The sequence below is a fragment of the Lutjanus erythropterus genome, chromosome 13, assembly GCF_056507025.1.
Source record: "Lutjanus erythropterus isolate fLutEry1 chromosome 13, fLutEry1.hap2, whole genome shotgun sequence".
NCBI classification, from domain to species: domain Eukaryota; kingdom Metazoa; phylum Chordata; class Actinopteri; order Lutjaniformes; family Lutjanidae; genus Lutjanus; species Lutjanus erythropterus.
The window spans coordinates 13,024,717-13,042,088 of NC_139329.1; the positions used below are offsets into that span (position 1 = coordinate 13,024,717).

The following is a 17,372-nucleotide window of genomic DNA, read 5'->3' on the forward strand; positions in this document are numbered from 1 at the left end:
GAGCGTGGGTGCACATCGGTCTGCAGGTGTGTCAAAGAGTCTGTTTATGTGTGGTAATGCTTGTGTGTGTTGGAGTTTACACCCCTGCCATGGTGTAAATGTGTGTCCATAAAAGATTTTGCCCGAGGACTGGTGTCTTAGTGTGTCTTTTAGCATTGTAAAGTTTTTTTTTTTTCTCTCCCCTCACCAGGCTGTTTGCGAGATGTGAGGTTTAACGGCCGCTCCATCCCTCTGGATCGGGAGCAGCCCTCAGAGGGGCTCCACGTGATCACTTCACAGGGCGTCTCTGTTGGCTGCTCTTCAGACGCCTGCAGGAAACATCAGTGCTCCCCTCCTCTGGTCTGCATGGACCTCTGGAGACACCATGAGTGCAGGTATTGTTAATATACAGAAATATAACCTGACATGTTGATGACGCCTTACAGTGCACAGGCACATCCTGTACATATTTACACACAGACAAGGACTGCATACCACAGCCTCGCTCAACTCACAAACTCAACTCAACTCACAAATTGTGTTACAAAATGATGTCAAGACCCATACGGCTGCACAGTATGGATTTCTCACTGCAGCTAGATAAATTAATATAACCTTTAGGAAAAGCACTTTAAATGTAATTTTCACTGACCACTCACACAGTGCTTCAGATGTTGTCCAGAACACCTCGTCTCAGTTGAAACTTGTTTTCAGTGCTGATTAAGACCAAGCTTGTGTTATTTTCTAGAGCCACAGAGTATCCTCTCAGTGGTCAATCTTGAGGGAAAGGTTATTGTGAAGGTTAAATCCTGTAAACACTGCGGCATCCTGATTGATGATTGACTTACTGTAAGATCCATGCACAGGTGTACACTGCCTAGTGACGCTTTAATTAAGTTTCTATTGTAAAAACAAGCTGTGTATATCTTATAAAGGGACAGTTCACCCCAAAAATCAAAAGTTCAAAATATCTATCTAGAGTGTTTGGCCATAGAGATGTCTGCCTTCTTTATGAATAAAATGGGACTTAAGAGGCACTAAAGCCACTGGGCTTGTGGTGCCCAAAAGGCCCAAAAAGTACATTTGAAAGCTCAATAGCGATGACTCATTATAATCCACAGACCTCACTGGGAGCAGTTTCATATAGGAACATAGTTCAGATAGATTCCACTCTGGAAAGAAAGCAGCTCTTAAATGAAACAGGTCACAACAAGGTCTGCGGATTATCCTGAGTAGATGGGTCATGATTTCTGGAAAGAGACATTGTTGTTGAGTTTAAGTGTAAGTGAATTTTTTGTTGCGCTTTGATCACCATAAGCCCAATGCCTTCCTGTTCCACTATATTAGCGAGAAGGCAGACATCTCCACAGCTGGTATCTCCAAAACTCACACCAAAATGATCTAGATGGATAAATATAGCACTATATGTAAGATATATGTACTTTTGCTTTGGGGGTGAACTGTCCGTTTGATGTGGAAAAGAGACTTTTTTGTTACTGCCACGTTTTTCTTGTGTTGTACTGCGGGGATCTTTACAGCTCACCGTGTTTCTCTTAGACTCATCACAAACTGGAAAGCCTTGACTCACCACTACAAGCTTTACTCCCTGGTAGGATGGTCTGCTCTGGCTATCCACCGGCAAAAACACTGGTATAACAAATATATAAGGGGACATATCACACCCAAAATTAAATATACATATTTTTCCTCTTAACTGTAGTGTTATTTGTTTATCTAGATTGTTTTGGTATGAGTTGCAGAGTTTTGGAGATATCAGCTGTGAAGCTGCCTGCCTTCTCTCGAACGTAATGGAAATAGATGACACTACCTTTGTGGTGCTCATTCCAAATATTGCGAGTTTGAAAAAATCAACACCAGTGTCTCTTTCCAGAAATCTTCACCTGGTTACTTGAGATAATCCATAGACCTTGTTGTGAGCAGTTTCATGTAGGAGCTATTTTCTTTCTATAGACCTGCACCTAACTTTATCTTTAACTGTATCTCCGCGTTCATCTACTCATTGCCAGTAGGCTCTGAATTGTTCCTTTAATATGCAAGGCAATTCATAGGCTGTCGTCCTATATATGTATTAATATTTCACAGAAGAGTGATGGACAGGAGTCTTTGCGGTCACAGGCTGTATCGAATGTTCATACGGAGAGAAAAGGGAAAAGAGCTTTTAGCTATTCCTCACCCTCAGACTGAAATATATTGCAGAATATTTTAAAACTCCGCGATTTGATTTCTCTGAATGCTTTTTAATCCATTTTGAAGGACCTGGAGGCAAAATCGTTGGGGTGCTGGTACTTAAACTGATATTTTTGAATGCACGGCTTGTACTTCACTTTGTTCTTTGGGATGTTATACATATATTGTGATATTTTCTGGGTTATGGGTCTGTTTACAATCACTTGTTTTTGTTTTGTGCTGCTACCGATCTTGGCCAGGATTTTTAGTCTCAATTGGACCAATCCCGGCGAAATGAAAACTTAAAATGACAAATAAAAAAAGACAAATTAAAAAAATCACAACACAAAAAACTGCTACAGAGATGAGACACATTAGGTTGAAAGCTATTTGTTATCATTTAATATCAATAAACAAGTTCTGGCAATCAGCATTTGTATGAATTTATATGTATATGAGTTTTCAAAGTAAGATATGGCAAAAATGTTCTAAAGAAGACAAATAACAACTACTACTACTACTACTACTACTACTAATGATAATAATAATAATAACAGGAAGAAGAAGAAGAATTAGAAGAAGAAGAAAGAGAATAGTAATAGTAATAATAATGGACTTGATTTTATAGAATATTTTACTTAAAGCCCTTAAAGAGTAATGACTTAAAACAATTCTAAAACAAAATGAAACAATAAGATAACCTTTATAAAGTATTCATAAGCTGTGACTATTAGTTTTGAAAAATCATTTTAGCTGTTACTTTCTCCTCCTTCGTCATGACCTGACATGAATTTATTGAAAACCCTGGATCTAATTCTGTATATTCAGGTTAATAACATTTAAAACTGTATACTTGATGGATTAATGTGTTATAGCTTTTATTGTCTTATTAACTTTTGTTGATGGCTTATTAAAAAATAAAAACCCATTTGTATTTATAAATGATAATTTAGCAAAATGTATATCTGGCCCTAAAGTTGTTCTCACTGATGGCTTATAAATGATCTATAAAACATACATTAGTAACAATTTATAAATCCACATGCATATACATTAAAGTAAAAAATCTAGTAATTGATATAAATGATATATTACTTGCATAGTAAATATAGTTTGTGCATTTGTGTCTAATCAGTTTCCTGCAGTGACACATTTGAAATCAAAGTGTCCACCAGATGGCAGCTAGGCTGAGTTCAGTCCCGCTGCACTGTGTGTCTAATAGTGTAAGTAACCTGAGAGAATAGTGCGAAACAGCGGGGACTGTGAGAATCTGGGCTGCCCCTTTAAACTCTGCAGGACCACTGAGTGTCCTGGCTGTGATTTCAAAACTCTGAACCAGTGTGAGCCTTTTCACTGCGGCTGCATATACATATTCTGTGATTGCAGCACAGCCTCAGGATACAAAGCACCGGGAGTCACAGGGGGCAGAGGTGAATGATATTCAGGGGATATTTTGTACAAATATACTTTGGGAGTGCGACTGCGAAGCCAATCTTAGCTTCTCGGTTTCTTTTTCTGTTTTTTTTTTTTTCTCACTTAGAGTACAGTCGACACTGTAACCTTCAAAGAGCATATCTTTGAATCTGAAATAAGAGGTGTAACTCCTGGGGGATTTATTTTTACACTGTCAGCTTAGGTTTCATAGCTCTGTAGAAGTCAGCGCTGCTTTTATCTGACAGCTTCCCAAGTGTCTCTTGTCTTTTCTTTATACCACTGTCTCCACACAGGTGCCCTCCAGGCCACATGACCAAAGAGAGCTCCTTGGGCAAAGTTTGTGTCTACACGCTATGTGCCAGCCGGCCGTGCCGCCACGGCACCTGCGTGGCTCACTCTCCGTCCCGCTACTCGTGCCGCTGCAGCGAGGGCTACCGGGGACGCCACTGCGAGGTGACACTCGCCATGTTTCACGAGGACAGCAACAGCCTCAGCCTCAGCTCCATGTTCGCCATCAGCATCTGTGTCATGGCCTTTCTAGGTAGCTATGTCGATTATGTCCTCTTCTACCTGTGGTAACCCAGCACTGTCATCATCTGTATTTTGTTAAGTATTCTGCATCTTTTTGTCTTTTGTCTTTCTTTTTCATGCTTACTCATTGATTTTCATCCTGTTTGTATATTCATTTTTGTTTGCTCTTCTTTTCATGGTGTAATTTTTGCATTATCTTTGTTTTCATCTGTAACATCCACTGTTTTATTTGTTTTCCACCCCTGATTGCTTCTGTAAAATCTACATACGCATGTCTTGTAGCCATATTGATCTCTGGAGTTGAACCTGGATGTGATTTCTCCATGGGAGGTTTGAGGCATGAAACAAATATCTTCAGTGGAAGACAAGCAGGGAGGGAAACATTGTATGTCCTAATTTGTGATTCACGGGGAAGCTATAAAAGTCCCCGGAGAATCTGAGAGTTTCTTTATGTGTTTTTCTATATTTCTCATCACTTCCGTGTCCCCTGTCTGTTCCAATGTTACGCTCTGGCTTCAGAAGTCAATTTCACTCTCAGCCTTACTTTTTATCTGTCCAACTTATTTTATATCCCACCATCCACTCACTTTACTCCCCTGATGTCTTTTTTTGCCTTTCCTTCCACATTTCCGTGTACATTTCTGTTCTCCCAAGTCACCCTAAATGTGACCATATTGTGCACTTTAGTGTTATGTGCACTCTTTGCTGCTGTAATCAGGGATCACTTGCAACAAGAAAAACCTCAGAAGTAAGGACAGTTTTTATTGTCTCTCACTTGAAGTTCATTGTAGGTTAATTCTAAGCTAAGGGTTAGATTTCTGTTAAGGTCAGTCATGAAATTTATTTAATTTGTCAGAATCACTATCAGTCTTAAAGGGATTTTAATTGAAGTGAGGTTGTACGAGGTCCTTACAAAGCTCAGCAGTGTACTGCTGCAGACAGGGTCCATAACAAAACATATTTTAGCCACTTGAAAAAGGCCCATCAAAAAAAACAAAAAAAAAAAACAATGTTAGTTTAAGTGTGTTCTATATTTAGAATAATTTCACTGCTTTGCTTTTCCATAGGATGCCTTTTTTGATGTGAAATCAATGTAATATATGCCAGATATCACTCTCTTTCTCTCTCAACCAGACTCCACCGGCGAAATCAGTAATTTTATCTTGCAGAACACAGGACTTGTTGGTCTACCACTGCCTTGATTTATTAGTTTGTTTGTGTTATTGTGTGACTTTGGTGTTTTAAAAGGTTAGTTCAGATTCACTGAAGCCACACAATAACACAAACAAACCAACCAACCAACTGAAGCAGCGGTAGGCCAGCAACTCCCATGTTCTGTGAGGTAAAATTACGAATTTCGCCAGTGGAGTGTGGTTGAGTAAGATAGGGGCAATATTTTGCTTATGCAGCTCTTAAACTAATACTGTTTTTTTTTAGGTGGGTCTTTTTTTAGTGGCTAAAATGTGTTTTGCTGCTGACCTCATCCACAGTGGTTCATTGCTTAGCTTCCGTGTTGGTGCTCCTCTCTGCTTCTCTAAACTGGGGGAGTGTCAACCAGTATCTGCTGCAGGTAATACACTGACTGTTTATGAGTGCCACATGCAATCCCACTTCCAATAATACAGACTTTCCCTTTAAGCTTATTGGGTTAAACTTAATCAAGGTTAAAGGGATAGTTTGAATTTGACACAAGTGTTGTGAGTTTCTCTCTCATCGTGATATTACATGGACATAAAAGGCGAGATGCCCGTGGCAGCGAGTGGCGTGCAAGAAAAAAGAATAGGGTAATCTACAAAAGCATTTTGTGCATATGTACTAAATGCAAAAAGAAAACATTTGAACCATTCACAACAACAAGTAGCATCTCTGTGTCGCCTCTCAAAACTGTCAATTTGAAGAAACTATTTTGTTCATTGTGTATTTTGAAGTGAATGCGCACCAGCTGGAGAATAATATATCAGCTTGCTATATGGTGAAAAATAACAATTACTGGCTGCTCACAGAGGACTGTGTCTTGAAAATGAAGGAGGAAGTTCTGTTGATGCTGAATGGTTAGATTATTCTCTAAAAAGAAAAGACATACTCACAACTTTTAAATTATGCATCTAAACTTATGGTTGAATTTTTAGCTAAATGTCTTTGTTGGCATTTTTAACATTCATCCACTTGTACTTTCAACATGTCAACTTTCAAGACTAAAAAGCCTTGTTTTAAGCTTGGTAACACTACATTTTTGAGATACTTCAGTGCCTCTTGGGAGTCTTTAATAAGCATAAGCAGTGCCCATAATTGAACAGGTAATCCTTCAGTTTATTTGAAATGTATCCAATGAGTTACTTTTACTCACATGTTTCTGTGTAACTATTTATTATTAGAGAAATTAAACATTAACTAACTTTGTTTGTATGAAAAAATAGCTCCCTCTGAACTACTACTGAAAATAAAAACAATGTTTTATCTCGTAATGCCTCTTAAATGAAGGCCATTCACATTACATCTGGGCTTTACACTTGTGTGAGACTGAGGTTTTGAGCTCTACGGAGCTTCTACGGAGCTTTAATGTTTGCTGAGGTATTTTAAGGTTAGTTTAAAATATAATAATTCATGACACATCTTGTGACTAAATGAAACAGTCTCACAGCACAGCACGGCGTGCAGTCAGCATAATACAGAGTCAAGTGCTGACTGCATGCTGTTTCCTTTTCAGGCTGTAGGTGAGTCACGCCTTTGATTGACACATTGGCAAGTGCACATTATCAATGTTAAACACTCCCATCGGTGAAAATATTAAATCATTAGAGTGGCACAGAGATGTGATGAATAACATGTATGTTTATCAAAAGAAAGCTGAGTATTTTTTCATTAATTTGTAATTTATGCACTGTTATGGACAATGGGCAATTTAATCAAATGAGCGCATGTTGAAAACAACGTTTAGTAGGGTTTTTTAAAGTAATATGTGCATCGTCTAGCCCTGCTTTGAAAAAGTCTCCCTTTGAAGACTGACTTCCTGGATGATCTAAGGCTGCATTCTGACACGTAACGGGTCATAAGTTCAGAAATGTATACTCAGCCTGACTGACCATCGACTGCTTTGTCAGTGAGGACTAGACTCTAAAATCAGTTTACGTTGAGGGTTATGTCATTTCTCTGAAGATCCTGTTGAGAGCCATGCTGCTGGATTTTGAAGTTTTGAGTTTTATGATTGAGTGCATGGTGGTTTTTTTTAGGAAGAAGGTTTCGTTACATGAATAACCTTTCCAGGTATCTAGTACTCAAAAATATTTTGGATTCAAATGTCTTAGATGGAGAAAGCATGTTTAAACTACATTAGTTTCTCTGCATTTAAAGGAGAAAACTGTAATATATTTCTGTACCAAATCATAAAATAGCTAGGATGTGTCATCAGAGATTAAGGTAACATACTGAACTGAAATTCTGGCTTCTCTCACAACAGTGCTACAACCACCAAGTTCTCCTCAGAATTTTTAATTCCGGTTTAGAAAGTCTGTTTTTGTTTGCCAGTTTCACATTTATTAAAGTTAAAATTAACAAGGAATGTTCACCAGATGACTTTGCTCAGAGAGATGACGATCTGTAAAGGTTCTCCTTGTGTGTGATGCAACCAGATTTCAAAATCGGTTAGGATTTTAAAACTCCTAAAGTGTCAGCCAAGCATAATCAATAAATCGGCTAATGTTTCAGCTCTAGTTTACTTGTGTAAACAGTCCAATAACCTTGCATGGTTGATGGTGTCATAAGCTGTGTTAAACTCTAATAGGATCAAGATCCAATATCTACCCACATCTGCTGCCAGCAGCGCTTTTTTAAATGCATATGTATTGATATCTCTACACGAGACACCATACTTGTGTCAAAAAAGATGAACTATCCCTTTAATTCATTGTTAAGGCATGGCAGGGATGGGGTGAGTTAATTGTGTTAGTGTTAGACATTGCAGCTAAGGAAATGTGATTTCTCTTGTCCTCACAGTGATAGGAGGACAAGTGTGTGTGAGTAGCTTGCATGTTGTTGCACTCAGTACCCTCTGTAGGGCCACATCGCTGTTTATGAGTCTTTCTGTCAGAGACAGGCTTATAAAACGCTTGGGCAATTCAATACACTGTCCCTGCCTCTATAACTGACTCAACATCCCCTCCAGGGCATGTGGCTGGTATTGGGACATCAGTTATTCTGACACTTGAGAGTGAAACATATAAAACGGTCTTCAATATTTGATAATGAATTCAAAGATGATAAAGTGTTGGCCTTGGCATCATTCATGAAAACTCATGTGTTGCTTGCATGCTAACCAAAAGAAGGTGCAGTCCATTTGATGCATCTTGCCCACTGTCACTGATGAGGCATTTATATTCAAGGCTCAAACTTCTCACCTCAACAAGAACCATCTGACTGTTCATCAGTGTATTTCAGACTGGAAGGAACTGTCTTTGGTGATGGTTATTCCATTTTCACACCTTGGAAAAATTGAATAAAATAAGCAAAACAATTCCTTGTCTCGGCCTGAAAGCAAAAGGAAGAAGCAGCTTCATGATCGACAGGCCTGAATGTGGAAATAAAATGAATCCAGTGGTCGGGTTTTAATGAACAGCTGGTTGTACAGTATGTAGTTGTTTAATGATGACCCTCATCAACACAGGCACCACAGTCATAAATACACACTCACACTCTCTGCACACTCGCTGCACTAAGCGAGACTGCTAGCTGGGTGCTAAATTAAAGGGGGACTCCTACTCTGCCTCAACGTGCATTAAAAGTTAAAATGATCATCCATTATTAAGTTTTACATAAGCCATCACAGACCGAGCAGAATGTGAGTTCAGCGTGTGCTATTGACAGAGCCAGATGAGCTGATGTCTGACCAAGCCTCATTAGTCCGGCATCAAATCTGACATTCAGTTTTTTGAAGAATGGAAGAAATTAGCTTCCCATATGGGCTCTGGATGCCAAGCGATCATGTAAAGTGCCTGTTCATTTTTATCCCCTGAAAGGTTTATAAATAAATGATTTTTTCAACTCTTCCCCATCGCTCACCTGTCTCATTTCCTTCTGCTCATTCGTCAGTTTTCTTTTCCTCTAACTTCCCATTGATGTTTTCATCAATCACCGGCTCATTCTTTCTCATTTTTCTCATCCTAGAGCTATTCAGCGAAAGGGTTAAGTGTTTTGATCAGGCTGTAGGTAGTTGTTTACTCACTCTCACTCATTCATAATGCACAGTCCAGTCCAGGCTAACATCATAATACCCTGGTCATAGTAACGGTTAGAGGGCAAAGAGGCAGCAGCATTATAGATTGATGAATGACTGCGATGTTTGCTCCCCATCCTGAGTGATATTGATCTCACTGGAATGTGCTGCACACACACACACACACACACACACACACACACACACACAGCTCTGGGCTGGAGTGGCTGCAGGCATAGGGGCAAGGATTTTCAACAGGCAACTAGTGTGTGTTTACCTGTGCCTAATTGTGTGTGTGTGTGTGTGTGTGTGTGTGTGTGTGTGTGTACACATCAGTCCCTTTGTGATGTGTATCGAACTCCCTTCCCTATAGAGATGTGTTGAATATGAGCTCAGGTGATGTTGAGGTGAGCGCAGGCCTGCAGGCAGCACCGCGGAGCAGGTAATTCTCGCGGTGAGAGGGAGGGCCGGTGTCTAGTCGGCGCCGGGCCTCATCGAGATTCTGGTGTTTTCTGTGAGGGCGCTCCGGCGCAGCGGTGAGGGGGCCGGGTCAGCTGATCAATACCGCACTACCTCCACCCCATACTGAGGACGGCTGGCTGAGGAGTGAGGAGGGTGGGGGCGAGCATACAATCTGTCTTTTATTATCTGATAGAAGAGCAGCATAGAAATAGAAAAATAGGCCGCACTACTCTAATTACCTTCTAAAAAAACTTTAATAATGATTTAACAGTGGGAAATAACACACTTTAGTTTACAATACAGTTTTGTTGTTATGTGTCCCTAGATACCCTCTAATGAAGTCTAATAAGGGTCTAATAGTGGGAAATAATACACATTAAGTTATAGTACAGTTGTAATGTGTCCCTAATTACCCTGTAATGAAGCCTAATGAGGCCCTAATAAATGGTCTAATATTGTCTGATACATAAAATATTATTTCTAGTTTTTATTCAATGTGATACAAAGCACAGCTTGTTACATCCTATTAGTGTTCTATAAAATAAAGTGCAGCAGCCGAGGTGTTGAAGATGTTCCAGGCACTGAATAAATAGAGATGATGATTTTTAATTGAGAAAACTTTTTTTTTAAAGGAGAGATTAGCTCTAGGGGAGTTGTTTTTCTGTCTTTGTTTATGAACACCTGCCTGTTAGTGTGACCCCAAAGAGCCGTTGGTGCATTCTTCTCTTTCGAAGCAATTACTTTAAAAATCCAGACTAATGTGATTACCTTGCATTTCTCGGGAGATTTCCAATTAAACTGATACTTAGCACGCACCATATAAACTATTCTAGTTGAAATGGATCCCATCTAGTGTGCGAGATAAAAGCCGAGGCCAGTCAGAGGCCAGAGAGGAACTGAAAAATAGCAGCAGTGAGAGACTTAATGAGAGAAAAGGAAAAGACAGAGGGAAGTTCCAATGCGGAAAGACAAAAAAAGGAATTACAGAGATAAAAAAGAAAGAGCAAAACCAGTAACAACAGATAGTGAGAAAGGGGAAGAAGAGAAAGAGGGATGGCAGATGGGAGAAAAATATTGGTTGAGATTAATGGACTTTAAAGGTCAGTCCAGCATGTTGTATAATTCAGCACACAATAGCTGTGATTGATGTGTATGCTTTAGGACCTTTCCTGCTCGGCTCCCGCAGCATTCCTTTCCAGCGTTCAGCCGAGTCACTGAGGCTTTGAGTTTGAGCTGGGAGGAGTGCAAATTCACTTAATAGGTTTCCAAGGATCTGCAGTCTTTGATAAGACAGGAAACAGAGGCAACATCAGTGGGAATAGGTGAAGCGGTGGTGCCTTTGTTTCCATGCATGTTCCATTAGTATGTCTTTACCGTCCAGTCAGGGCAACTAACAGGCCTTACATGACAAATCAATTTGATGGAAAATCCATTTACAGTTAAATATTATCTGCATTGCCTCTTTATTTAGAAGAATGTTGGGTTTTATTCTACATAAATTCACACAGTGCAGCCAGTGTTGCTTCCACTAGCATCGCCATATTTGTATATCATCACTTTCCGCTCACGTTGTCAATTTCATTTACACCCAAAGATGTGTTTTTCTGCTCAGAGTCTCATTTTAATTTGCTGAGCGTGCTCCTGCTGTGTTAACCTACTCTCTGGCACCCCTCAGTGTTGATGCTGGGCCTGTTTCTCTACTCCTGCTGGAGGAGACACAAGGGCCTGAAGGAGGGTGTGTACCATGTGTCTGCGCACCACGGAGAGTGGGAGGACATCCGGGAAAATGTGCTCAACTACGACGAGGAGGGCGGAGGGGAGCAAGACCAGGTACACATAAACACATGCTGGTATTTAGACTGGCAGGGGAAGTAAACAGAGCACTAAACAGTTATTGAAATTCATTTAAGGAGAAATATGTAATGTATTTACTGTACTAAATCATAAAATTATCATAATACGTCATCAGAAATTTAAGGAAACATGTTGAAATACTGGCTTCTCTGACAACAATGCTACAGCCAGTATGTATGTATGTACTTAAAATTAATGCTGAATATTTGCTGAACAAGTTAGAGTCTGATTATAAGTGATAATAAATCATCACTAATCTTTCAGAGGGAGTAGATGTTTGTAACGGTTAAATTGAGCAATATGTTAGTGGAGTCTGGCAGGCAGTGAGACAAACAGTGACTGAATTCCAATGCCAGAGTGTGTATTTTTGGAGCAGTGAGCTTTTGTTTTCAGGATAACAGGCTTAGCTTTACATCGACGGACAACTGGCAGTCATAAATAGCTGATCAACTTACAGTGTAGGACTAGTAGTTGCTTGTCATAGTCAAAATTTAATGTTGCGCTTGACTTTGCTCCTTTTCGGTGTCCCTGCAGCCTGCAGGCAACCTGTTTGAGCTTTGGGTCTGGGGATGACGGGGTGGCAGGAAGCAACTTGCTTCAACCACAGATTATACCATATTTTATTAAATAGGGTTTCAACCTATTTAATATACTGTCTATGGCCCCAATTCATTTTTAACAGTAAAGTCTTACATATTTCTCCTTTAAGTTCTCACTTACATTTTTTATGGATTTTAAATGTCATCACACTGTATTTCAGGAGTTTTTAAAAGGATGAAACAGTACAAATAAAAGGACTGAAGCAAAACCAGCGACACTTGAGAGAGGACAGAGTTTGTTGGTCCCTTGAAATGAAAACCAAATATCAGTCCCCTGGAGATCTTGGAATGTTAGTCAATTAGCTGAAATTAAGCCAGTAGACACCAATAGCTGTTAATGCCTGTGTTTTAATAGTGCTGGTAATAGCAGTTCTCCCTTCTCTGCAATCAGATAATTAATTACTTGGCTAATCAATGGTGGTGTTGTTGCCAACATCTTTTCCTTCATGGTGGATCTTCGTCTTAGTCTGAGGAGCAGGTTCATTTGCTAGCAGAGGCATTAGCTGAGCTGCACAGATTGGTGTCATGTGGCAATGTTGTTTTTCATTATCTCTTAAATTCCCCCAAAAAGATTACATTTTCTTCTCCTCTCCCTGCTTTCCTCTCTGTCAGAATGCCTTTAACATGGTGGAGCTGCAGCGCTCCCTCCAGCCCAGCCCGGCACAGTCTCTCCGGTACAGCTACCCACAGAGCATCATCTCCTACCCGCAGACGAAGCTTCCCCAGGACGACAACAAGAAAGGAGTGTCTAATGGGAATGGCAGCGCGGCTATTGCGCTGCGTCTGGCCATCCCCCCCTCGGAGACAGAAACCCTCCCGTCCCCTCTGACCTTCCGCCGCTCCCAGAAAACCCTTTCCTTCTCCAGCCAGGACTTGGCCCGCTACCTGTGTGAGGTCATCAGGGACATGGAGCACCCGGGGGAGCTCAGCACCATGACGACGCCGCGCCGCGCCTCCGGTAAGGAGCGCAACCTGGCGGCGGTGCGCTCCCTCAGCTCCCTCAGCGCGTCTCAGGGTTCAGAAGTCAAGCTTCAAGCGGCCCAGAGCACCCGGCTGGACAGGTTCAAAACCCTCCGTGCCGTGGTTAGCGATTTGAGAGGAGATTCCAAGACCCCAGAGGGACAGAGAGACAAACTGAAGGAGAGCAGAGGGCAGCTGAACTGCGAGAAGAGCGGGTGAAGTTGCACTCGGAGAAACAGAACTGAAGGTTGCAGAAAAGCAACACTAATCAGAAGGCGGTGGTGGAATTCCAAAGGGAGATAATTAAATGTGAAACACTCTGAGACTGGGAGGCTGCCCAGGGTCTATGTGAAGTCTGCTATAAATGTACTGTATTGATGAAACTTTGAACATTTAAGTTCTTTGATATAAAACATGTTTACCAATGAATGATCAGATGTGATGTATTGTTTACTTGGCATTGCACTGTACAGTATTTACTCCACGGAAAGCACTTTTTGGAAGCGCCCTGTGTCCAAACTATTCATGTCATAAAACTCATAAGAGTAATGTCTGCAAGTACGACGGCAAATGCGTTTCCCCGCGAGAGAACCCGGATTCTCTTTGCTGTTAATGACTCATGAAATCGTTTATGTGACAAAATAATTTTGTTTCATTTGTATTATCTATTTCCTTTTAAATAAATGATTATCTTTGATAATATTTCGCGCTTGATCTTGTTCAAACACAAGTTCACACTGCTGATCGTCAAATCTGGCGTTTTTTGAAGTTCAAGCCAACTTTTATCATCAAAAGTTGGTCTGGCTGCTTTTTCTTTAACGTCAATATGCTCAGCAGACACAAAGTAAAGTAAGATGTCTCTCTCATTACCTACCACACATGAATAATCCTTCTGTGTGCTTCCATTTCCTTCTGATTAGGACGACAACATGCATGACTAAGAAATAAACTGGAACAGATGTTCTTGTCTTACTCAACTCACTATTACCAGCAACAAGAGCCTCTGATGAGTACAGCAAAGTCAATTTTGGGATTAATCATTCATGTCCACAGCCTGAAGCCTTCTGACCTGAGCTTCTGGGAGTCTCCAGTATGAACTCAAACGCACTATGGTCCCAGCAGGTCGCCCCACACCATACTTAATTAGCCGGCATTACTGGAGTTAAACAGCTGTGACACTGGAGCGAGCCGCTGGGGAAACACACAGAGCTGCTGCATGCAGCTGATGGTCTTCATGTCTGTATCCAGTCTATCTACACACCTACATAATGCATACTGGGATGAGGATGCAAAGAGGATGTTCCAGTCCCTGTTGATTTTTAACGAGCTTCACGTGTATTCATTTTGTATTCATGAGTCTTGGTGTAGTAACGACATGAAGTGTCAGATCTCTCTGTGTGAGCTCAAGGATCATCACTGCATTCATGCTACAGTGAATCCGCTTCTCTATGTGGTTATTAATAGTGTTACTAAATGATCTGTGTTTGTTTCAGTCCTGATCTCTGAGACGTGTGACAAACATGTTGCATGAATGCACAGTGCCACCTATTGGCGAGCTGCTGGCATCACAAACAACAGCTCATTACTTCAGATTTACACTTTCTCTCTGCAATACTCACACACCATCACACAAGTGTGATTCCCCACTGTGGGATCTAAGGATCCTTGAACAAGTTCATGGTTGTTTCTGGCACCATGAATTACAATTTAGCTCTAACAATATTACATTTATTAAAAGTTCTCCAAGTGCTGTATGCATGAGAGTGAATTTAAAATGCAAATTTCACTTACTGCTGTATTTTCTACCTATTTACAGTGTAAACAGTTTTATATTAGAGTCTAAATTTGAATTAAAAACAAAAATTAAATTGTAAATGGGGCTCCGGGGCTGCATGCATATTTGTCTCCAGGTCTTCGGCTTCATAAATGTTGAGTGGCTGCAGTTTGAAATTCAAAGATTCAAGACCTGAACCCCAGCTGCTACCAACAGATCAGACAGCGGTTATACCAGGCAGCTGGCCAGGTGTTTCTGTGAGCAGGTATAAAAGAACAAAGCATTGCTCTCCGCAAAAGTACCCTAAATAAATAAAGCATGAGATGAGAAACATCCTGCCATTATTTATTTATTTAGACATATGTAATTTACCTTTCAGCCATTAGAGGACGCTGTAAGTCCACAAGCAGCAACAGTAGCGTTGTAGACAGGAGCAAACTGCTACAGCAGCTGAGGGGATGTTATAGAGGTAAAACCTGAATAAATGATTGAAGAAACTTAACTGAATGGTTTGTTGAGGACAAAACTGATTTAATCATTTGTGTCACCATAGTTTAACACCTGTGAGAGATTTTGTCTCAGCATGTTAAACAGTGCTCTCCACCACACCGTCATCAAAACACCAGAGATGGAAGAAGTGTACAGATCTTTTACTTGAAATCAAAATTACATTTATTTTATCTTACCTGTAGTTCTTTTTATCCATCTAGATTTCTTTTGGTGTGAAATGGATGGCACTTGGCTTGTTGTGCTTGAAATATAAAAAATATATTAGACCTTTTTTTTTTTTTTTTTTTTTTTTTTTAAAGTTTATTCAGGTAAATCCATTTAGAAGTTATGCACCTTTTTCTTATAGGCCACTCACACTGACACACACCCTTTCTGCCACTTTTCATGAACAGTTAATCTGCCATCCTTTAGCCCATGACCAACCTTTCCATAAAATCTTCTGTCAATCCATTTGGGGGTTATGCACCTTTTCTGCAAAAAGCCACTTTCATTGCCCAATTGGCATGAATACAAACACACATAATCACACACACACACACACACACTTGACCTCCATGCCAAATGTCAACATTCTAGTGCAAAACCTCTGGGCTGTCCAAAGAAAAATTGTCCCTGGAATTGACATCATTATAAATAACATTATCGGACTGTTAATAGTGATGCATAAGTAGCATTTTACTAGTGTAGCTTGTTAGTTTAGTTCAGTGGTTCCCAACCTAGGGCCCCCTTCAAGGGGTCACAAGTTAAATCTGAGGGGTTTTGAGATGATTAAGAGGAGAAGGAATAAACAGGACCAAAGTTATGCCACAGAAAGTTTTATTCACTTTTGGACTTCTCCTCTAATCTTTGCTTTTTTTTGTGAAATATTGGATAGTTTTACCGCTTTGGGTCAAACGGGTTAAATGAAACCATCTGAGAGGTTTAGAGGGGAAACCACTCTTGTGGAAATGTTAGAAACTCAGACTTTTGAAACATGACAGAGGCCCCAACACTTCAAAGATTTTTGCAGAGTTTTACTACATAACAATGCATTCTGCTCTATTATGTATTTTGTATGTAAAAAGTATAGTAATAGTAAAGTTCACAACAACAACTGCAGTAGCTTCCAGACAAATGTAGCTGAAAAACATGTTTGCAGTCAAAATGTAGTGGAGAAGTATAAAATATGGATATGTTATTCATTCACATAGAAAAGTTCAGAGACTGAAGCTGTTGAGAAGGCTCATTGTGACCCAACATCTTACCACCCTATGACAGCCTTGTTTTCACCGCAGGGACCAGGAACCTTTGGGGGAACTCAGTGTGTTTCCACTACAGGCACCTAGAGGTTCTGGGGACAGTCCCTGCATGAGGAATAGTGCGTTATAAAAAGACAGGAACTTTAGTGTGGGGCTGGCAGTGCTGAACATTTCTGATTGGTGAAGTGTTTGTGGTATTTTACTTCACCTTAAACCAGTTTGGTTTTTGTTCATTGTGCTTCAACACATCATGGAGTTACAGAAGAAAATCATGGGCAGATGGACCAACATTCATCAGGAATAAAAACATTATGTGAAAACAGTCATCATGTTGTTATTTGTCAGCGGACTAATTTGTCAAATCGTCACAGGTCTGTTGGACCAACATGTTACAAACAAGTTTTGTAATAAGAGTTCAAGTAAAGGTACCAATACCTCAGTGTAAAAATACAGTGTTGCGTTCAACACCAGTAGAATTGCACAAGTATTATGAGCAAAATGCTCTGAAAGAGACTGTAGGTCTTCCCTCAGACAAAGCTTGAAAAAAGTTAATTTTTTATGCAAACAGCGAGGCAGAATAACAGTGCAACATTCCCGCCTTGGACAGGTTATGTAAAAGAGACTTAGTTACTGAG

At 40.2% G+C, this 17,372-nt stretch overlaps 1 protein-coding gene across 1 annotated transcript in view; it reads left to right on the top strand.

Annotated features, from left to right (window-relative positions):
- LOC146316273 (neural-cadherin-like) overlaps positions 1–13,917 on the top strand; it is a 122,492-nt gene extending 108,575 nt beyond the window's left edge. Inside the window, exons 30-33 of the mRNA XM_084733973.1 lie at positions 191–374; positions 3,894–4,141; positions 11,478–11,632; positions 12,868–13,917. Coding sequence (XP_084590099.1) covers positions 191–374; positions 3,894–4,141; positions 11,478–11,632; positions 12,868–13,434 — 1,154 coding nt within the window. The 3' untranslated portion in view covers positions 13,435–13,917. The remainder of the gene's footprint in view (positions 1–190; positions 375–3,893; positions 4,142–11,477; positions 11,633–12,867) is intronic.
- The last annotated feature ends 3,455 nt before the right edge of the window (positions 13,918–17,372 follow it).